At 34.4% G+C, this 24,505-nt stretch overlaps 1 protein-coding gene across 1 annotated transcript; it reads right to left on the reverse strand.

Moving 5' to 3' along the window:
- Positions 1-432: 432 nt before the first annotated feature.
- On the reverse strand, positions 433-24,437 carry LOC100916945 (tripartite motif-containing protein 15-like). The gene is made up of 7 exons (XM_003756349.4): positions 24,300-24,437; positions 23,384-23,479; positions 4,996-5,226; positions 3,951-3,973; positions 2,963-3,078; positions 2,209-2,241; positions 433-1,133 (listed from the first exon to the last, which is right to left on the reverse strand). The coding sequence occupies exons 1-7, from the start codon at positions 24,300-24,302 to the stop codon at positions 568-570; spliced, it is 1,068 nt and encodes a 355-aa protein (XP_003756397.1). The 5' UTR covers positions 24,303-24,437; the 3' UTR covers positions 433-567.
- Between the last annotated feature and the right edge of the window lie 68 nt (positions 24,438-24,505).

Consider the following 24,505-nt stretch of genomic DNA (forward strand, 5'->3'; position numbering starts at 1 on the left):
AATTAATATATCTGACTCATATTGATGAGTTTGGTCTACAAGGGTGTTGGTCCATTTTTTTCTCAATAGAGTTAATTATTTTTGTTGTTAAGTTGTCTCAGTCATTTCTGACTCTTCATGACCCCATTTGGGATTTTCTTGGCAAAGATATTATATTTCCCAAATTCATTTTAATTTGGTTTCTGCAACACTGGAGATTATTGTAGGCCCCGTGTTTGACACTTCTCTGTTCTCATCTGGATGATTAGTGAAAACTGCTCCATAAGTTCAGAGATTTTTACTTCTTTGGAGGAGGTTTCTCACAACCTGGGGCTTTCAGGGAGGTGGGTTTTGTTTGATGAGAGGAAAGTGAATTGTAAATAAAGTTGGATGGATGAAGTGGAAGAAAAAAACAAGAGTTCAGAAAATATTACTTGACTACGAACACATTAAAACAGGAAAAGGCTCTAAGTGTTCATGGGTGGTGAGTTTCATTTACACAACATTTAAACCCCCAACGAGGAATAGAAATCTGAATTCCGTCATGCAGTCATGAAGATGGCAATGACAGTAACTCCTAGGTATTTGTCATGTTGTAAATTTCTCAGAGAGGAAGAAATGTTCAGGGAAGCGTGACTCCCTACTGGGACAGAGTGTTAAATAAGACCCTTTTGAGGGCAGCCAGAAAAAGGGGAAGAGTTTCTCAGTGAAAGTAGCAGAAAAAGTGAAGATGTGATTCATAGTCTCAGTATTGTAGAATGATATCAAGTCCTCTTCATAATCCAAGACAACTGTGATCTTCTTGGGTTTCTCTTTCAACATAATACTAGTGCAGGGGGAGGTAAGAGCTTGGTACTGATTTTGATACAGCCCGATAGCCCAGATTCCTTCTTCAGGTCTTAGCTTAAACCACTGTTTCCTATTCACTGATTCTTTCACAACTCCCAGTCCCCAGTAACCTCCATGAGTAACCTCTGTATCCCAGTAGTGCTTGCCTGAGTTGAAACCTTGAGACCCCAGGACACAGGAAAAATAGGAAAATCGCTTTGGGTTTTTGGAGACATCCTGTTTGGTCCCTACGTTTCTCACATGCAGGTGATCCTCTGTCACCATAAGAAAAGCATTGGCAGTTTCTGGGTCCAATGTCATAAAATCTGGGGAGAGAAAACCAGAGAGAACTAATTTTTGGAGAGAATGTGATCATTCAGTGGGAATGCATAGCTTGGTTACGTGGGTATGAGTTAGTCAGGGGGAGGGAGTGGAAAAGGGCTCTGGCTAGATAACCGCTGGGATTGATTCTTCCTTCTTTTACCCTATTTTCTCCATAAGAAGGTCCCTTTCCTTCCAAATCCAGAGATATTTCTACTGAACTATGTCAGATGCAAGATGATTTCTCAGCATCTCTTTCCACAGCAGGAAAGACCTGAGGATCACTGGAATCTGACTTAGTTTCTATTGGCCATGAGTGATCATTTCTAAGAGTCTTGAGGCTCCTCTGAAATTTAAAAAAAAAAAAAAAAAAAAAGCTGAGCTTTGTTTGTGGAAATTGGAGCTGTCTGTGGTATAAACAGAAGAACCAATTTTTTTTTTCCAGTCAATTTTATAGCCTTATTATCTATTTAACTACTCACTTTCCTTGGTTTCAGATTTCATTACCTTCAGATGTCCTTTCTCTATTTTGAACAATGTCAATTTGTATTGTCCTCCTATAAATGCAATTTGAAAGCAGTCCCTGCCAGCCAAATGCAGAATTTGCACCGAAGTAAACTGGGCTCTGGGACCCAATCCTATTTTCTTTGAATATGATAGTGAATATGAAAATGATAGCCTGATAACTGTCATCGCTTCTGCTCTCTCCCTTCTAGCCCTCAAATCTCCAGGTTATGGGAAGGAGTATGCTTTCTTTGCTTTTCTTTAAAAAAAGAAAATAATATAGTGACCAACCATAATTACAGAGCACTAATGTAGAAGAATGCTTCTCACCACAGTTTTGAGAGGGAGGTGGTAGACAATTATGCAGGAGACACAAAGTTTTGAACATGGCCAATATGCAAATTTGTTTTGTTCCATTATGCATATTTGTTACTAGGGTTTTGTTTTGTTTTGTTTTTCAATTTGTACATAGAGAAGATGGGAAGGAAAAATAAATACTTAATAGTTTTGAAAAAAAAATTACAGGTGATATCCATACAGCTAGCCTTACCAGACTTGTTATTTTCAGCAATTTACCTCTTATTTCCACCAGGGGAGATGGCAGATTTTCTAGAGGGGAAAAAAAGTTAAAATGTTTTGAGGCACTAAGGTGCTAACTATTTTAAAATGTCACTAAAAAAGAACAGTTAGTTATGTATCATAGCAAAGACACAATTATCATCTTCTAGGTTAATAATTGTCAAACTTTTTTGCTCTTAACACTTTTCCACACAAAAATTATTGAAGACCCAAAGAGCTTTTGTTTATGTGGAATATATTTATGTGTATATACTTGATAGATATACACACATTTATTTATATTAGAAATTAAAATAGATAAAAATTTAATTATTTATTAATTCATTAAAATAAATCCATTTCATGTTAACATAAATGTAATATTTATAGGAAAAATGCTATGTTTTAAAAACAAAAAAGAATTAGTAAGAAGAATGGCATTGGTTTGTATGTATTGGCAAATCTCTTTAATATCTGGCTTACTAGAAGACAAATGGATTTTCATCTGCTTCTGCATGCATTCTGTTGTGATATATTATTTTGTTTGAACTATATGAAGGAAACATGGCATCAATATATAGTTAGGAAAGGGATACTTTAATAAGCAAATAATGTTTTAGAATTATTATGAAAATAGTTTTAATCTTCTGAATTTCCTGAAAGGATCTCAGGTATTTCAAGGAGTCCTGGAACCCCTTTTTGAGAACTGTTAGTCTAAATGGCCATGGATCAATAATAAACATTTCATATGAAAACAATTATAATCCATTACCTTTGAACTGTTGTAAACAATAGCTGAGATACTGATGTTTCTGGGAGAAAATCTTGATTCTCTTGTCCAGGTCAGGGAACTTGGAAATTGGCATAGGGGGCTTAGTATTATCATGCCTAAGGATAGACATGGAATTTTGAAAATCAAGTGAGGATTTTCTATTTCTTATGTGAAAGTGAATTGTATATTGCTGGTTTGGTTTCTCCAGTATCTAGCACAGAGTAGTAGGTGCTAAATAAATAACTTTATAAATACTTGTAAATTGATTGATTGAATTGAAAGGGTCAAGAGGAATAATACCTTTTTCACTAGAAATTACATTTCCAGAACAGTAAGGCTTGTTTAATACTTTCTCCTAATTTCTTTACTATTCTTCTTCCCCTTCATGGAGGTTCTGAAATCTCTCAGAAAGTCTACTCAGAATTTAGTGCTATAAAGCCACCAGTGCATAAAAGGCTTAGCTGAAAACCCTTATTCTTCCCACAATGGTAACTAGGCAGCAAGATACTATGAGCATTGTTTTGGGTTGGTGGCAATAACAAAAATAAAAATGACTAGTATACTAACATTTTACCTGCTCCCCTTCTTTAATGGCAAAAGTTAAAATGCTTTTAATAAGGTTATAAATTTAAATTCAAAAAAAGAAGCTTACTTTTTTTTTGGACACCTAGTCCAAACTTCTCATTTTATAGAGAAACTTAACTGGAAGAAGTTTCTAAAGGAAAGTTAGAACTCAAACCCAGGTCTTTTGACTCCAAATAATGTCCTTTCTACTTTTCTTAATCCTTCCCTCCAACTTTTCTAGGTTCCAGGCAAAAGAGCTTCAGGGCAAGGTAAGTGGTTATTATTCATTGTTTTGCTAATTTAGAATCTACATGTGTCCCATAATGTGGCCACTACTAATGTTGCATCATCAGGTTTCCCAAGACTTTTTCAAGGGACCAGGTTGGCCATAGCCCCTTAGAATTCTATCTGTCCAGGTACATACCTGTGCAAGATGGTCCTGACATCCTATAAGGAAAACAAAGAAGATGAAGGTTCTTATCTGCATGCCCTGAATTTCCTCACTTTTCAAAACATACCACAGCCTATTAGATTAGCATTTATCTAGCAAAGTTGTTTACAATTTAAAAAATTAGCTTCTCACCATAGGTACCTTTAGTGGGAATACAGATATGGATTCATTCCTACTTTCCTGACTTTTTCACACATATGTTTTAAGTTTGTTATTTGGCAAGAAGATTCACTAAGATAGACTTAATCATCTAACAAAGCCATGTCGCTCAGTAAAGTCTCTATTTAGATATTTAACTAAGATGGTAGTAGTGGAACAGTGCATATACTGGAATATATAGCTGCTTTGCTAGTTGGGTTTTGTTTAATTTTCCATTATGACAAGTAATTATCAGTGTGCATGTGTGTGTGTGTGTGTGTGTGTGTGTGTGTGTGTGTGAAAGGGAATATAGATTGGGAAATGATTCTCTTAAATATGGTATAAGTTAGTAAGGGGGGCGGAATTTATCATGTTCTTTAAATTTATTACTAGTCATTCAGGTAAAATTTGGACCTGTTTCTTGCCAGTCTTTACATAATTTCTGTTTGCTAGTCAGAAATGGGTATTATTGGTACCATCAAGTTAATAGAACCCAGAAAGGAGAAATCCAAAGTAACCAAACAAGTAACAGGCAGAATTAGGCTGACATTTCAAATCTAACTCCCAACTTGATGCCTCATGTACTGGACTAGCAGTCTCCTAAAGGTGGAATGATCTTGTGAGTGTTTTGTGAAAGCTAATTAATTACATTAAGTAACTTCTTTCTACTTCAAACTGAATCACTGAATTGTCCTTTCTGCTTGGATAATACATTCCCACTTTTGGAGATGGGGAGTGCTTTGCTAGGGTTTCTTTATATGTCTTTTCTTCAGGGAGATTAAGTGAGCTGTCTTGGGGTTGCCTAGTTTTGGCTGATAGTATAGAATACACCCCTTTTATTCCTATCCTTTCTCTCTGATTCACAATTCTAACAGCCAACCTCTAAGAATTCATTTTCGGGCTTTTGATGGTTCTTTTCCATTTCTTTTAAAAGGTTGCTGAGAAGGGTCCTCTCTTCCAAGAGCCTATTAATATTCTCATCCTGTGTTTTTAAAATAGCCTTGTCTATCTCTTTCAGCTGGGCCAGGAAGTCTTGTTCTTTCTGCACTAAGAATTGGTGGAGTTTTTCAAATTCAGATGTTATCTTCTGCCTCTCAGTTTCTGTTTGTCTCTGAAATATACAAAGATAAATGGGAAAATGAAAGCTATTTTAAAAAAAAATTTCCACTCAACACAAATTTTTCATTATCACGCATAAATAATATCACATTGTAAGTCTTTTTCCCCATAATACTACAGTATCATTTTTACATAAGATAGGACTTTCTGAGATCAAAACATTTGATTCTTTAAAAAATATGTGAACTTCAAGCATATAAACATTAGTTGATGTCTTCCTGTAGCAGTGATGTCTAACCTTGATTTTATAACATTCCTAGAATGTCTCTAGTTATTTATAAAAGCAAAATTAATTTTAGTTCTCTTTGATTTTTAGGAATTTATTTATAATTCATTTATTGATTAATTCATTTATTAGGGGCCTGTTATATGCAAAAACATTATGCTAGACACTGAAGATACAAAGAAAGAAACCCAGTCCCTGCCCTTATCCCTGTCTTACATTCTATTGGGAGAACTATAATGTTTCACAGAGAAGCATGAGGTGGAGTCTGAAATATGTTTCATCCCTGTGGGATTCAGAGGGACCCGCAGCAGGAAAAACTGAATTGGGAGAGTATTGGAGGCAGGACTCTGCATTCTCAGGACAGAGATAAAGTCATATGAGAGTCTGGGAGATGGGGTGAGATTTGCATGCAATTATTCAATTTTGCCTCTCCCCCTTCCCTTCTGAGGGGAGGGAGAGGGTGCTGTATTCTCCTTTGGAAAGCATTGCTGATCTACCATTCCATCCAATCTGATTACTGAGAGTAGGAACAGAATTGGCAAGAAGGGAAACTGGTTACCACACTGGCTGTCCCTGGCCACTCAATGCTGAAAGTTGCTGTTGCTTCAACTTAATTTAAGTTTGTCAAAGGAAAATCTATCATAGATCTCCTGATCTGTAAGTGGCTAAAGTGAGAATTCTGGGGAAGACACAGGATATAAAGGTGCTATGATGGCAAGGAAAAGCAACGGGTGAGCCAACACTGAGATGGAGCAGGACTGAACCAGCAAAGACAAGAAGCATGAGAGCATGCTAAGAGATAGTTCAAAACCCCTGTTTTCAACAGTTGTTCAAAAAGCTGATCCTAGCGAGTTCCAAATGAGCAACCTTTTCCCTAAATTTTTCCCCACAACCTACCAGCTGGAATGAGGTTTAGGGAAAATAATTAGGATTGATAACTAATTTTTTAAAATAGTTTTTACCTCATTTTAACAAAACATATTGTCACTGAAAAGTCTTTTGAAATATGAGTCTCATGTAGGCAGTTGGTTAAACAGAAAGAGAGAAAATTTCCAAATAAATCATGATGGGCACTAGAGTCACACTGAGATTTCTGTGATTTTGATATTTCAGACATTTTCTTTTCATACCTCTACATGAATATTGAATTGGGAACTGTGCTTTCCCCAACATAAGCATTTTCATCAGGGGTAAATAGTCCAGGAGTTCATAGGCTTGATTGAGCACACTCTGGTAAGTGATGGGGATAGTGTAACCTCAGTGAGAAGACCTTGCTGGTGCTGCCCTGGACCCATTTATGTAACACGACGTGGTTGGTGGCTTGAATGCCACCTGCTGGTCATCGTTTATACCACATCCTCTGGCTGGTTAACTCATAAGGTGACAACTTGCTTTCTGTCTGTAGATGATTCGGACACACGACACTCCCCAACATCATCATGAGTACATATAGTTTCATTTGAAGCGAGAAAAGGACACTAACAACTTAAAGGACCTGAAAAGGTTTCCCATAGAAGCTTATGAGAAAAAAAAAAGTGCATTCCAGCTTTGAAGGATGGATTGCAAGGTGGGAAAAGGAATGCTGAGTGGGGAAAACAGCACATGGACCAGGTTAGCTGGAAAGTGGAGTTCCTGAAGGGCAGTGATGGGGAAGAAATGTGAGCAGGAGGGTGAAGTCAGACTGAATGGCTTTAAGGGCCGAGCTAGAGGGTTTGTGCTGTACTCTAAAGGCAACAGGCATCCCTGAAGACTTTTGGAGCAAGAAGATATCATGGTGCACCTGTGTTTTACAAATACTGCTTTGGCAGCTGTGTGTCTAGGAAAGATTTGAAAACAGAAGCATAGAGAACAATTGGGATGTTATTGCAGCCAGGGTCAATTTGATGAACTAAGTCTGAAGCAAGGTGGCGGCTGTGGGACTAGAGAGGGGGTGTCCGGGAGAAATGCAAGACAAAGAATCAAGGATGACTCCAAGGTTATTATCCAGGGAGACTAGAAAGATGGCAGTGCCCACAGCAAAGCTTAGCAGAAGAACCAATTCTTTGTTATTGTTTTGAGGTTTCTTTCTTTTTCAGTAGGGAAGAAAAATGGGTTTTGTTTTGGAACTATTAAGTTCAAAATGTTTATACAACATGCAGGTAGAGATCTCCATCAGGAAGTTTAATATATAAGAAGACCTGAATTCTAATCCTGCCTTAGATGTTTAGTATTTATGTGACCCTAACTTCTGAATCTTAGTCCCCTCATGTGTAAAATGGGGATAATAGTTGTATCGCTTGATAGATAGGCTGGGAAAAGCAAAAGAGATAACATGTATAAAGTGCTTTGCAAAGCAACATATAAGTGCTATCTAGTATTATTTTCATAGGGATGATAATTGAACTCATGAGACTATGATAATGTCGTTAATCAATCAAATATTTAGTAATAGCCTTTGTGCCAGCATATGCCAAGTGCTAGGGACAAAAATATAATAAATGAAACCATCTCTACTCTCAAAGGAACTCTTCCCCCATTCTATTGGGGAAAACAAGTTCATATGCAAGAATTTGTACAATCAAAGCAAAATAAATACAACAGCATTTAGAAATAAGGACATTGGAAAATTTGGGAAGATCAGAAAAGATATGTTTTGAAAGAAGGGAGGTATTCTGTGAAACAGAGTTAAAGAGGGAGTTAATTCCAGGCAAGGAGATGGGGCACACAAAAGTGTGAGGAATAGAGACAAGATCAGTTGGCTGGATTGTAGAGTATAGTAATGTATTATGAAGCTGGAAAGATAGGCTAGATATAGTCCTCTAAATATAGGAGTTTATATTTTACCCTAGAAGCAATAAGGAGTTACTAGAACTTACTAAGTAGAGAAACAGTATAGTCAGATTTGTGCTTAAGGAAAAACACTTTGCCAACTGTGTGGAAGAGGGATTAAAGTAGGGAGAAACTTGAAGTAGGTCCAGTTAGGCAAGGGTATAGAGAACAGAACACAAGAGAAGGAAGGGAAGGGAGAGGGAAGGGAAGGGAAGAGAAGGGGAGGGAAGGGGAGGGGGAGAGAAGAGAAGCGGAGGGGGAAGAGAGGGAGAGGGGAAGGGAGAGGAAGGGGAAGAGGAAGAGAGGGGGAGGGGAGGGGGAAGGAAGGGGGAGGGGAAAGGGAGGGAGAATTTTGGGGGAATGCTCATCTAGATTTTTGAAGATAAGGCAACTATTTAGCAGTGTCTGGCACATAGTAGACACTTAACAAATCCTTCCTTCCTTCCAGTATTATATTTAGTTTATAAATGTGTGAATGGAAGCGGGAAGAATCTGTGACTTTTTCAAGTAACTGGGCAATCTGGACAATAAGCCAGCAATAAGTTTTCAATATTATGAATTAAATCAATCACCAAGCATTTCTTGAGATCCTTTTTCTGAAACTAGCAATATATTAGGTTGTCCAGGGTCACACATCTAGTAAGTTTATGAGGTTGAATTTGAATTCAGATCTTTCTGACCTAAGGGCCCAGCTCTCTATCCATTGTACCATCTATCCTTTGCTGAATCTTTATCTAGGTCATACTTACTAACCATGGGTGTCCCCTCAAGGGTTTATATTGAATCCTCTTCTCTTATTCATCGATGCTATTTCATGTGATAATCTCATCAGCTAAATTGACATCTCTATGCAAATTACTCTCAGATCTTCATGTCCATCCCTAACCTAGTTGCCCTTTCTGGCATTTAGTAGGTACTTAATAAATGCTAATTAACTAACTGATCTTCTCATACTGTTTTATGCTTCTCCAAGGTTTTTTTTTTTAATTTTTAAAAATTTATTTTATGTAAAAAACAGAATAAGAAAAAAGAAAAAACAGAAAAGGATATAAAACAAAATGAAACAAAACAAAAGAGAACATTGTCATGTGCCCAGCAGAACATCAGAAAGGTTTCAAGATATATAACAACAAATACCAGTTCAAGCATATATATATATATATATATATATATATATATATATATATATATACACATAAATAAAAGAAATTATATTCTTGAATGTCTGTCTTTTCTTTACTTCCTTGTAAATTATTCTTTTGTTCTCTGCTGCACATGTTTTAAATTTTATTCTTTTCTCCTCCTTTCATCCTCCCCCCCCCCCCAAGCAGGCTACAGTTAAGAAAGGATATATTTATATATACATATGTAGATATATGTATACACATACATACCTCCCACATACATATACATACTTTCCTATCTCTGCTGACTCTTTGCTTTAATTCTGATCCTTAACCTTCCTTGCTATTATTTAACCTCTTCCCCCCCATGGATCCCTCTCTTGTCTTCTTCCCTCACCTTTTGCTTCCCTGTCTGCCCATCTCTGCCCCCCTCATTTCTTTATAGATTTTAGAGGGTATTATATCTATCAAGGTATATATGTAGTGTTGCCTATTTAATCTGTTCCCAATGTTAGGTTTTCAGAACTATGAGTCCTCTTCCCTTCTGCCCCAATGCCTCTTCTGTCTCTGTTTTTTTCTCTGTACCTCATTTGTATAAGAATTATTATTTTTACCTTAACTCTGCCCCAATCTTTCTTTTGAGCTGCTCTATTGTAGATGTCAATCATAAACATATAATATACATTTCCCATGTAAAAACAAACAAACAAACTAGATCTTTGATATTGTCTCTTATATATTATATTTTCTGTTAAGTTCAGGTTTGGTTGATAGAAAGTCCTGAAAATCTTCAAGTTTGTTGAATATCCATTTTTTTCTCATTCAATATTGTAGATAATTTTGCTGGATATGATATTTTTGGCCATAGGCCTAGTTGTTTTGATGTCAGTAGAAATGATTCCAGGACCTGCAGTCTTTTATTGTGGCTGCTGATAAGTCCTGTACAATTCTAATTGTATCTCCAGTGTATTTAAATTGTTTTTTTCTTGTTTCTTGCAAAATTTTCTCTTTGATCTAGGAGTTTTGAAATTTGGCAATAATGTCCCCATGTGTTTTCCACAAAGGATCTTGTTGATGTGGTGGGTTTTCTCTTATTTCTACTTTCCCCTCATGTTTTATCACTCCAGGACAATTTTTATGGATTATTTCTTGCATTATTGTGTTCTTCTTTTGGTCACAACTTTCAGGCAGTTCAATTATTCTTATATTTTCTTTTCTTTATCTGTTTTACGTTCTATTCTATTTTTTCATTCTTTAGAATCTGTTTTATTATTTCTTGGTTTCTCAAAGCTTTACTGGCTTCCCCTTGCCCAATTCTAATTTTCAGAGAGTTATTTTTACCTTTGAGACTCTGTATATCCTTTTCTAGTTGGTTAGCTTTTTTTTTTTTTTTACACTGATCTTATTTTTCTTGGATGGTTTTTATTTTTTAGTTTTTTCTCAGTGTCTCTTATTTGATTTTTAAATTCTTTTTTGAGTTCTTTTATAAATTCCTTCTGGTCAGAAAGCCATTTCATGTTACCTCTTTGGAGTAAAAGCTTTTTTTATTTCAGTGTCCTCCAAGTTTTTGATTCTATGAAAAATATTCAGCTAACCAATTGATGATCTTCTGTATCATTTTTAAAATTTTATTGACATTCTTCTTTCTACATTGCTATAGCTTCTCAATACCAATGCTCCAATAGAACTTTATCTTATAAGAAAACATATTTAAATGATTGCACATGTATAACCTATATCAGATTGCTTTCTGTCTTGAGGAGGTGGGAAAGAGAACTAAAAAATCTTATAAAAAGATAAATGTTGAAAACCATATTTACATGTAATTGGAAAAATACTATTAAAAAAAAGAGTATAGTTAAGCAAGGCAAACTGACACATTGTCCCATGTCTGACTCCATTTGTCTCCTTCTATACTTATAGTTCAAGACTTGTCTACCTAAGAAAGCTTTCATTATTAGCCCTCTGAAGTTTAGCTTTTTCATTGTGATTTTATTTCTCATATCTTTTAGTGAAATTTTCCTTTGTATTTTTGTCATTATATATGTTACTCTCTTGGCTCTATTTGCTTCATTCTACAATTCACAGAGGTCTTCCCAAATTTCTTAGAAATCTTCATATTGCCCACAAGTCAATAAGCATTTACTAATCACTTAAGACATGCTAGTCTAACAAGGGGAAACACAACATGAAGACAACCATGTACAAACAGGTATATACAGAATGCAATGGAGTTAATCTCACAGGGAATTCAGCAGCACTAAGGAGGGTCAAAAACAGCTTTTTGTGCAAAGTAAGATTTTATCTGGGACTTATAACAAGTTAAGAAACCCAGGAGGCAGTGAGGAAGGTGAGAATTCCAGGCCTGGATAATGGGTTGGAGATGGGGATAGTGGAGGAGTAAAGGAAGCAGTGAGTGAAAATGCCTGGAATAAAGAGACGCAGTGACTTTTAGAGGGACAGCAAGGAGGCCATTGCCATTATATCAGACAGTAACACATGGTAGTGAATAAGGTATAAGAGGATTAGAAAGATAGGAAGGGGGAAAATTATGAAGGTCTTTGAATACAAAACAGAGAATTTTATTTTTTCACTTTGGAGTTGATGATAGGGATCCACTGGAGTTTACTGAATGGTGGGGTGGGATAGGGTGACATGGTCAGATTTGTAATTTAGGAAGAAAAATAAGAAATGATATATTTGTTGTTTCTTAATAGCACAATAATATTTTATTACATTGATATACTAAAATTTGTTCATCTATTCCCCGATTGAAAGACACCAATTTTGTTTCGAGGTGGGGAGTTGTTTTTACAGAAAGATGCTTTGAATATGTTATTATATATGAAAATTTTTTATCATCAGTTCTTTGGGAAATATGCTTTAAAGATGTGGCCCTGGAGCAAAGGGCATGTTAATTTCCTCACATAGTTCCAAATTACTTTCCAGAACAGTTAGATCAATTAGAACAACAGCTCGACCAACAGTCTATCTTTTCAATAACCTCTCTAACACTGACTGCTTCTGTTTTGGATTTTTAGGTTTGTTTGTTTGTTTGTTTTTGTCATCTTAGTTTGCGGGATTGTAAGGTAAAGGCTTAGAGTTACTTAAATTTTCATTTCTATTATTAGTGACTTAGTCACTAATAGTTTTATATACTTGTGAATTAATTGAATTTTGGAAAATTATTTTATTTTAATTGTGTGTGTTTTAATTCACCTCACATCTCCAGCAAATTAGTAAAGATAGACCAAAATGACATCACTATGTTAAGAGTCATAAGTGTGTCCAACTGTAGCTGATCAGACAAATAAATACAAGCTCAGAATGCTCTGCCACAGGTTGGAAACAAATAGGCTTAATGAACATTTGAGATGAATTTGTGTTTTGCTTTATTTATAGAGCACAGTATCTTCTCCCATATCATACAATCATTTCTAAAATTTTTAATAGAGATCTTGAGAGTGGTCTTGTATCAATTTTTTCTGACCACCTTGTGAGCGTTTGCCCTGTGTGAGTTCTCCATAAAATAGTCTTTTTGGCAAGCATACACATTCCAACAATGTGACTAATAGAGTTATGTTCTCTGCAGGAAATTTTGAATGTTTGCAGGACCTTTATTTTAAGTGTGATTCTCACAAGGAAGTTATTGGGATTTAGTATTCTTATGTTCCATAGACACCGATAAAACATTTAGCCTTTCTATATCTAATTCTTTGTTCTTATTACAGAACCAGCCTCACCTTCTTCTCTGATCATAAATTTTCTCAATGATGCTGCTGTATGATTCCCCTGATTCTATTTCAGCAGACTAGTTTATTCAAGTCTCTTTAAATACCAAATGATATATTATGAACGGGTTTCTCAGAATAAAAATGTATTAATCATTCAGTACTTTAGTGTAATAAGTAGTTTCTTCCTTATCTACAAGCAAATAGAGCATAAGCTTTATGTGTAAGATAGATGAACACAAAATAAAGATTAATGTTACCCTAACTTAATAGAGAGAAAAATGTTTAAACCATTGCGATAATCTCCCACCTTGACCTCCACCTTGATTTAGACTACTCTTCCCTTGAAAGTCAACAGTGTTGTTCCTAGGTTTTGATTGTACCACTAGGCTAAGACCCACATTGTACATTTCTGGCCATCTTCCTGATAATCCCTTGAAGTATTGGCCTACTCAGAGCATAAATGACCTACCTAATTGATATCAGGATCCTTCATACTTGGTGGATATCCCAAGACCATAAGAATCATCACATTCAGCCCTGATGACTAGATATATTTCCATATAGAGATAAAGAAGAGCTATTTCTAACCAAGCCAAATGCTGGAGTATTCTTGTTGAATATCTTTTATGGCTAAGTAAACTCCTTTTTAAATGTCAAATAGTAACTCATTTCATCCTTAAATTAGACCTAAACTAAACAGAAGATCAGTCAGAGTCAGGCCCACTCTGAATAACCATTTATATTAATAAAAACATTAATTTTTAAATAAAGAATGAACGTGACAATATCATAGTTCAACTGTTGTCATAATTTTAGGCTATTATGTTAAAAAAAAAAAAAAAAGCATCATCTCCTTTCTACAAAGGAAATGAGCCCAGGAAGGATGGAAAGTTCATGAGAAGAAAATCTTTTGGAGATTGTAATATTCCAAGATTTGTAGGCATTTGGCATTTCTGAAGTACATCTGTGTTTAAAAGATTGGTCTTTGAAAATTAATTAACTAATCAAAAGACAAATCTTTATACCACAGAATAGTTTGATTTTATTAAAAGCACTACAATTTTAAGAAATACAACGTAGCTTACTTTATTTTCTTTTCACTTCCTGGCTCAGTGTCTGCCCAAAATATGGCCCACACATCAGTGAAGTGAACCAATTGCATTTCATTATTTATATGAAAAGTATTTTTTTAGCTATTTAGTTTTTCCTGTATGAAAAACCAACTTCTTTCGAGTAATCATGAATTTCAATAAGAAGGATCACTCAATAATTTTCAGAAGTGTCATGAATTCTTGATAATAATATCCACATAAAGAAACATCTAAAAGGACAACCTTCCAAGATTCACGTTGTATAGGGGAACATCCTCTCTGACAGTGGTGACTACCTCCGTATACACAAATCTCCATGCTTATCTGAATAAACAGAAACTTATTAGAAAAATATCTCTGTAATTTTTTATGTTCTTAACATACTCTTCCTTATTAAAAAAGTCAGTCAATAGCCACAAGTTATTAAGTACATTATATGTCAGGCACTATGCTGAATGATGGGGTTACAAAGAAAGGCAAAACCAGTCATTTTAAAGTTGCCTTTCACTTTGTAAAATAGGGATAAAACTATATTATAAAGTACAAATTTATAAATCTTTAATCAGTAGATAGATGTGAATTATAATTATTGAGAGTTTTGTTTGATTTTGATCCAGACCTAATTTCTCTCCTCTATCTATGCTTCCTTCATTTTATTACAGTTATGAAGTTGATTCTTTGTATCCAAGTGCAAGATTTTACATTTATTCCTAATTAAATTTTGTCATCTACTATGTTCCCAGATTTATTTCATCTGTAAATTTGATGAACATACTATTATCCCTTTATTTTTAACGCTGGCAAAAGCAAAAACAAAGACAAAAAACAAACAAATAAAATAGCAGTGTAGGGCCAAACATAGCTCCCTGAGGGAATGCCTCTGGAAACCTATCATGTTGATTTTGAACCATTAACAACTCCTCTAAGTCTGGCAGGTCTTTTATGTATATGATTGTATAATTGTTTAATTCATTTCTCTCCACATTTTCCATGAATAGTATAATTCATTGATTTAATTGATTTAAAACTTTCCTAAAATTTAGGTAAACTATATCCACATTATTTCTATCATCTACTAATTAAGTTCATATGTAAGCAATTGTCTAGGAATATGGTGTTTCTAAGTCTAGGATTATTTGTAAATTATCCATTGATTAGATATGCTAATGGAGGTTAAAAAAAAAGATTCTTTAATGAAATAATCAGTGATCTCTTTTGAGGTCTCCTTTATGTCATCAGAGAATTTAATAAAATCTTTTGGTGTCCAGGGCAGTTGATCATACAGAATCACTTTTTTCTTTCCACTCTTAATTTTCCTTTCTTATCTATGAACAAATTTGTTTGGAATGCAGTAAAAATCAGCTTATCTTTACATGAAGATGCAACCTATTATGAAAAGATGGAGCATTTAAAAAGACCATAAGCCTTAGAGGATTATGATGGCAGGAGAGTATGGAGGAAGGAGAGAATTGATCAATTCACCAGGTCCCAGACACAAAGAAACAGGCACATTCAGGCAAACAGCAAATTCTGTGTGGGAGGGTCAATCATTAATCATTTGGTAAGTGCCTACTATGTATTCCACAAGGTTCTAAAGGTACAATTTGTTTTAAAAGTTTCTTTCTATTATATCCTTCACTACCTTATATTCTTTGTTGCTGGCAATAGAAATCTGCTACCAACTAATTCCTTCTACTTGTGAACAATGTAGATAACCACATCAAACAAGGCTCCTCTGGCTCATAAGCATATTTGATACTTTTTCCTATTCAGGTAGCCTCTCCTATTCTTGCTATTCATTTCTACTATGTATGCATCTGTAGGTTTCTAGACCTAGAGTCTCTCTCTCTCCAGGGAGGATCCTGTGGAGCTTTGCAGTTCCCAGGCTTCCATCTTTTCTTACAGTTGGGGAAAGGCATAGATCCCAGCATCCCTGCTGCCAATATGAGATCATACTTCAGTTTAAAATGTGTTAAATATGTTATATTAATATATATTAAATATATTGTATTAAATCTATAAAATATATTTATCTTACCAACCCCTTAAGTTCTGGGACCAGATCATATCTCTCTATAGTTCCAGGCTTTAGCATAATATTTTACATATAATAGGCACTCAATAGATTTTAGCCATAGAATTTTAAATACATGTAAACATACATATTTAAATATATACAAACACATATACATGTATGTATGTATATCTATTATGTATATAGTATTATTATATGTCAGGTACTAGGGCTTAGCATTTCACATATGTCATCTCATGTGATCCTCAAAACAAATCTAAGAGAGAGGAGCTATTATTTATCCCTATTTTACAGATGAGAAAACTAAGGCAGAGATAAAATGACTTGCTCAGGGTCACACATCTAATAAGCATCTGACGCTAGATTTATACTTACATCTATTTGATTCAGTTTAACTTCCTTATTTGTCAAATGTGGAAACTAAGGTAAAAGTATTTTGTCCTAAATTGTACAGTTAATGGCAAAATTGGGAGTAGCTTCCAGATCTCTTAGTTCCTAGCCAATTCATCTAATCATTTGACTGTGACATTCTTGAGAGCATCAACTAGTTTTGCCTTTTTTGGGAATCCTCCAGATTTAGCATAGTGCCTGACACATAATAGTTAATGAATACATGTTGACCTACTAAGTGTTAGGGATGCAAAGATAAAACAGATGCAAAAAAGAAATGCCTTCATGGAAATGGCAAAGACCAATATCCCTGTCATGTAAGGTTAGGTGAAAGTTAAGTGTTTAGATTGGGAAAAAATGTTTTCATTTTATGAAAATTTTCATTTAATAAAAACAATTTAACAAAACTCAGGAGTGACCTAAGTCACCATCATCAGGGAAGACAGTTATGTTCAAGTTTTGGAAGGGTTGTCATTCATCTCTATAAAAGGAATTAAGACTTGTTCTCCTTGGCCCCAGAGGGCAGAACCAGGAACTGTGTTTTATGGGTTACAAGAGGGACATGTAAGCTGGATATCAGGAAAAACTTTAGCTTTTAGTGCTGTTCAAAACTGGAATTGGCTGCTTCAGAAAGGAATGGCTTCTGTCTTCCTGAGAGAGTACAATATTACATAAACCTCAAAAGGGATTGGACAAAGGTCCCTTTGATCCAGCAGTATTACTACTGGGCTTATATCCCAAAGAGATATTAAAGAAGGGAAAGGGACCTGGTATATGCAAAAATGTTTGTGGCAGCCCTGTTTGTAGAGGCCAGAAACTGGAAAATAAGTGGATGCCCATCAATTGGAGAATGGCTGGGTAAATTGTGGTATATGAATGTTATGGAATATTATTGTTCTGTAAGAAATGACCAGATTTCAGAAAGGCCTGGAAAGACTTACATGAACTGATACTGAGTGAAATGAGCAGGGCCAGGAGATCATTGTACATGGCAATAACAATACTGTATGAGGATGTATTCTGATGGACATGGCTCTCTTCAGTAATGCGAGAATCTAAATCAGTTTCAATTGAACAATAATGAACAGAAACAGCTACACCCAATGAAAGAACTCAGGGAAATGAGTGTGGACCACAACATAACACTTCCACTCTCTCTGTTATTGTTTGCTTGCATTTTTGTTTTTCTTCCCAGGTTATTTTTACCTTCTTTCTAAATCTGATTTTTTCTTGTGTAGCAAGACAACTATATAAATATGTATGCATGTATTGTATTTAACATATATTGGTCTACCTGCCATCTAGGGGAGGGGAAAGTTGGAACAGAAGTTTTTGCAAGGGTCAATGTTGAAAAATTACCCATGCATATATTTTGTCAACAAAAAGTTATAATAATTTTTTAAAAAGGTAGGCATTGGGCTTTGAGATACCAAAATGTATTTTACCCTGTAAGTAACCAGGAAGTCCTGAAAATTCTTGAGTGTAGGAGTAACAAGATCAACTTTGTGCTTTAAGAAGAATTGAGATGGAGGAAACTCAATTTTGTGGAAGATATATTGGAAAGGACAGATTATAGAAGCCAGAAGTTCAGTTAGGAAACTATAGCAGTAGCCCAAAACAGAGGTGCCAAACATACTGCCATGGGCAGTGCACAATACCCCCCGGTGTGATTGAACCTGATTAAAGTGTAATTGGGGAATATTTAACTTAATAAATAAAAATAAAACAAAACATTGGTAATACTACATTTTAAGGCTAAATCAACATGCTACCCATAGAAATCCTCATATATAGTGTAGTAGTTCCGGTTTTTCTTTGAGTTTTGGCAAGAAAGAGGTGATATAGTTCTGAAGTAAGGTGATGACTGTGGAAGGGAAGAGGAGAAAATAAAAGATATATGTTGTGGATGTAAAATTGACAAGATTTGATTTTACATTGGTGATGGTGGGAATGAGGAATAAGAAAGCGTCAGGAATGGCTCCAAATTTGCTAACCTGGGTAACTAAAAGGATGAAAGTACCTTAGGTCCAGTAACATTTCCACTATTATCACACTATGATTATTTAGTGGAGTATTTAGAAAGAATTTTTTAGAACTTATTCTAAAATCTCAACTCCTTAAGGTGATAAGCATCCCTATGTCTGAATTAGACTTCAAAATAATGGGTTTGAGTATATATTTGGTTTTTTAAAAAATATACAGCCACACTGCAGGTCAGATTTTCCTTATTCCATATGTAGTCTGGAGTTGCCTTTTTTTGACACTAGATGGTGTTTCTATATCAGTAAAAGATAAAAAGTGGGCTTTGTATATGTGGGAGCTAATGGAAGCTGATGAAAGACTCAAAATGATGAATGAACATGAGACTATGAAAATATAGATCAAAGGTTTTCTAAAGCAAAGATCGGTACCCACAGATGAGCAGAACAGTGAAATATAGAGTGGTCAAACGCCCTGTTTTTATTTCCATTCTGCTTGTATTGAATTGCACTTACTTATACATGTCTTTAAATTTTCTTTTTCAGGTATAGTCCTATGTTCTTCATTAGGCTGCAAGCACATTCTAGTCATGGATAGCCTTCTCATTATTCTTTCTTTTTGTCAACAGAGAACAAGCCCTTAATAAACATCACTGGTCACTAGGGAAGACTATGTATGGCAGTAGAATATTTATGTAGTCTTTGAGGGAGAATCTACTATGTTGTTTATTTGTTTTGTTTTTGCACTACAACACCTATCACAGTTCTTTGAACATAGAATGAGCTTTATTTAATTCAGGAGGCATTCAGTGTCTTTTATGTGTAAGGCACTGGACATTAGACATATAAAAACAAAACCAAAATGAGATCTGCCATCAAGGGCCTTATATCTTGTTGGGGGAATTATCATGTATGAAGGCCCCTGAGCTCAACTTTAAATCAAAAGTGGCTTTCTTTGAGACAGAGTTGTAGAGGAAGAGCATTCTTAACTTTTGAAAAGCCCAGACATGAAAAGAGGAGATGATACACTATGCACAAGAAAAGGTCATTTTGGCTGTAATGTAGAAGGGTGTAAGAGAAAAATTAATATATGTCTTTGAATAGAAGAGGAATTTGTATTTTTCTCTAGAGACCATAAGCTTTTGGAACAGGGAAGTCTTGGTTACAACTGTACTTTAGGAATATCAATTTGACACCTGTGTGGAGAATGATTTAGAGAGAGGAGACTAGAAGCAGGGAGGAAGTTATTGCACAAAAACCTTTAGATGAGAAGATATGAGGGCCTGAACTAGAGTTTTAACTCTATGAGTAGAAAATGGAGGGGACATAAAGGAGAGATATTATAGATACAGAATTAATTTTTAGAACTTAGCAATTATTGGATTTGAAGAATGAGGAAGCATAAAAAATAAAGGATGGTTCAGAGATTGGAGGAATAGTAATACCATGAATAGAATTAAAAATAAAAATAAGAATAAAAGTTGGGGAGAAAAGAATAAGTTATATGTTCTGGACATATTGAACTTTAGATGCTTATGGGACATCCAGGCAGAGATTAGCTATCATAGCAATGATGGAGATTTGAACAAAAGAAAAAGAGAAAGGATAAATATATAGATTTGGTTCAACATTAAGAAAACTATAAACATAATATGATTATAGTATTAACAAAAAATTACAACCACTTGACAATGTCAACAGATACAAAAAAAGCTTTTGACAAAATATGACATTTAAATCTATGTTAGAAACGTTAGAAAGCATAGGAATAAATGGATCTTTCCTTTTTATAGTAAGCCATTTATTAAAAAACAAAAACTAGAATTATCTGCAATGGAGAAACACTGGAGGTCAAGGATAAAGTAAGTATATCCATAGTTACCACTATAATTTAATATAGTGCTAGAAATGCTAATTAGAGCTGTAACCCCCTAAAAAAAGAAATTGATATAATCAATGTTGGTAATGAGGAAACAAAATCATTGCTATTTGCAGATAATAGGATAATTTATTTAGAGATCCTAGAGAGTTAATCAAAAATTTATTGAAGCAATTGAAGCAATAATATAAAATAAACAAAAAAATTGTTAAAATTCCTGTATATCTAACAAAACCCAGCAGTAAGATATGGAAAAAAAAAAAGTCCATTCTATGTTATGGAATATTATTGTTCTGTAAGAAATGACCAGCAGGACGAATACAGAGAGGATTGGCGAGACTTACATGAACTGATGCTGAGCAAAATGAGCAGAACCAGGAAATCATTATATACCTCAACAGCGATACTGTATGAGGATGTATTCTGATGGAAGTGGATTTCTTCAACAAAGACAAGATCTAACTTAGTTTCAATTGATCAAAGATGGACAGAAGCAGCTACACCCAAAGAAAGAACACTAGGAAATGAATGTAAACTGCTTGCATTTTTGTTCTTCTTCCCAGGTTATTTATACCTTCTAAATCCAATTCTCCCTGAGCAACAAGAAAACTGTTCGGTTCTGCACACATATATTGTATCCAAGATCTACTGTAATCTATTTAACATGTATAGGACTGCTTGCCATCTTTGGGGAGAGGGCGGAGGGAGGGAGGGGAAAAATCGGAACAGAAGTGAGTGCAAGGGATAATGTTGTAAAAAATTATCCTGGCATGGGTTCTGTCAATAAAAAGTTATTTAATTAAAAAAAATAAATAAAATCACTAAATAAAATAAAAAAGTATTTGTCACGTTAAAAAAAAAAAGTCCATTCTAAATAGTACTCAAGGCTTAAATGTGTTGAATTAAAAATATTCTTTACAGAAATGAAAAGATAAATAATTGGATAAATATTAATTCTTTTTGTGTATACCATGCAAATCTATTATAATTACTGTCTAAAATAACTTACATATTAAATATAATACTAATGAGAATACCAAAGGGTTACTTTACATAACTATATACAATAATAGCAAAATTCATCTGAAAGAACAAAAGATAAAGACTCTGAAGAGAAGTAATTTTAAAAAGGTAAAAATGAAAGAGACTTAGCAGTAAATGATTTCAAACTATTCTCCAAAGCAGGTACCATACAAAATTTTTGATACCGATTAAGAAATAGAAAAATTGATAAGTAGAACAAGTAAAATTCAGAAATAACTGAAAATAACATTGTTCAATAAACCCAAACATGTCAACTATGGGGGGCTATGCCTTCATATTAAGAAAAAACCCACAATATTTGATTATTTATTTATTTAAGATTATTGATTATTTAAAATTAAAAAGCTTTAATACAACCAAAATAAATGCATTTATAAATAAAAGAGGAAAAATGAGGAAAAACTCAACAGATTTCTCTGATAAAGGTCTAATATTCAACTTATATAAAAAGATATGAGAATAAGATCCATGAAAAATACTTCAGATCACTAATGATTAAAGAAATGCAATGTAAAACAATTCTTAGGTTTGCACCCATCAGTTTGGCAAAGATAATGAGAGGACAATTGTTGGAAAGGATATAAGAGAAAAGTCATTCTAATGTACTTCTGATAAGTCGCTAAATTGTACTTAATCTTTGACCCAGTGATGTTACTGTTAGCCATCTATTCCAAGGATAAAGAATTTTTTCAGCAGTTCTTTTTGTAATAACTAAGAACTGAAAACAAAATAAGTGCTAAACAATCGGGGAAAGGCTGAACCAGATAGAATACAAGTAATAAGAGTACCATAAGATATAAAAAATGTGATACTCAGAGAAATGTGGAAAATTTTTTAAGAAACAAAGAATGAAATGAGCAGGGCTAATTTATAAGCAGAAGAGTTTAAGTGATGATAACAATAATTTGAAAAACCTCAGAATTTTGATCAAAGCAGCAAACAATAATTATTTCATGAAGAAATATGGTTCTCACCTCTTAAGAAATAGATTTGAGATTCAGAATAATTAATAATATAATATATAAATAATTAATTATATATTAAATATGTGTGTGTATGAAGAAAATGGCAAATTACTCTCTAGTATTTGCCGAGAAAAACTCATACGGTGTCACGAAGAGTAAGACATGACTGAAACAACTGAACAACAACAATATATGTATATAATGTTTTAATATGACCTATAATCTCCTGTTCTCAGATATGGCCAATTTATTGATTTGTTTTGCTGAACAGTACATAATTTATTAAACGAGAAGGCTTCTATCTGGGGAAGTGAATGGGAGGTAGAAACTAGTCAATAGACACAAAAATCAATAAAACATTTTTAAATGCACATAAGAAAACAAAACAAAACAAAAGTATGGAAGGGACATAGATAAATGGATGCATTTTGTTACTGCCATATGTGTGTGGGTGTTATGTATATTCATAGCCATACCCCCATATACATTTACATACATGTGTATACATATGTATGTATATGTGCATATGTGTATTATGTACACATGTTGTACAAGCATACATATAGACACAGATAAAGTTTAAAAACAAGCTTTAAATGCAAGATCATGATTTCTTTATGCAAGCCTCTTATTCTATTCTGGATGTTGAATTGTTTAATTTACTAAGGCTGTTAAGCTCACAAAAAATTTTTTAATGTAAAAAGACATGCAGATTACTTAGTAGTTTGTTCAAGTGAATATAACAACTTTATGCAAAACTAAGAACTTTTTACCAAGCATAAAACTTCTCTTTCTAGAGATCACATGCTACTCACTATTGCACTAAAGGTGAGTGTCTGAGAAAACCAGCTGAGGAGCCATGCCCTCTTCCTACCAGTAGTTCCTGACTCTTCCTTACTCCTCTGATTTCAAGTTCCAAAACAGTATCCCTTTTTTTCTTCACCATCTCCAAAGGGTTTTCAATTTTTTCCTAAAGAAACAAAGATGGATTAGGACTCTCTTTACAACTTTGGAAATCTCTAAAAACCAGAATGCTGCTTAGACTCAATTTAAAGTGAGTATATTCTCATATATAATCATTGATCTGGGAGGAACTTTAGAGATTATTTAATCTACACCCCTCATTCTACATTTGATGAAACTGAGTCCCATCTAGATGAAATGACTTGACTAAAAGTCACACAACTGAATGGAAGAACTGAAACTATTGGTCTCTGGCTTCCTAGACCAGTGATCTTTTCAGTCTTCTATATTGCCACTTTAAAAGAGTAGCTATTAGGAAATGAGATGTTAGACTAAAGGTCTAGAGAACATTTTTCAATTCCCTGATGAAACTAAAATTTGGGTTATCAATAATCCTTCTCATAAGAATGATGTGTCACTGTGATAATTCTTTTGGGAGGGTAACCAGAACAATTTGCGATTTAAGTAGAAGATATCTCTTTCCCATTTCCCTTTTTAATTGCCTCAAGGTATACAATGCCCCGTTCTATTTCTTATTTCACATAGCTTTTTATTGTAACACACTCATCTACTGATCAGCCTTCCTTAGAAGAATTCACAATCTTTCCTAATCCCTTTCTCCTCATTCAGAATTGACCTGTCCTACCTCTCATTCTCAGAGATACCAGCTAATATTTATAATTAGTTCTAAAAGGTTAACACATCTTCTGACCACCCGTTTTGCATTTTTAACAGATAATTTTCCAGAGAAGTTACTACTGGTAGGAGTTTTGGTAGCAAAGAAATTTGGGAGCAGAATAGAACTTTTAGTAATTTAAAAACCATACCATTTTAGCTGTACATAAGAGGAGCCAGCCATGTATCACTGGCGATGTCTCCACGCCTTCCCCAGGTGAACTGCAGTAGAGTGTATCCTTATAAAGGAAAGGGGTCCTGAATCAGTATATGTCACTCCATGTCTGGTATATGTAGCACTATGTCTAAGTCCTGAGACCACAAAAATGGCATTGTGACCTCTGCAGCCTTCTACCCA

This window comes from Sarcophilus harrisii, chromosome 2 (genome assembly GCF_902635505.1).
Source record: "Sarcophilus harrisii chromosome 2, mSarHar1.11, whole genome shotgun sequence".
NCBI classification, from domain to species: Eukaryota; Metazoa; Chordata; class Mammalia; order Dasyuromorphia; family Dasyuridae; genus Sarcophilus; species Sarcophilus harrisii.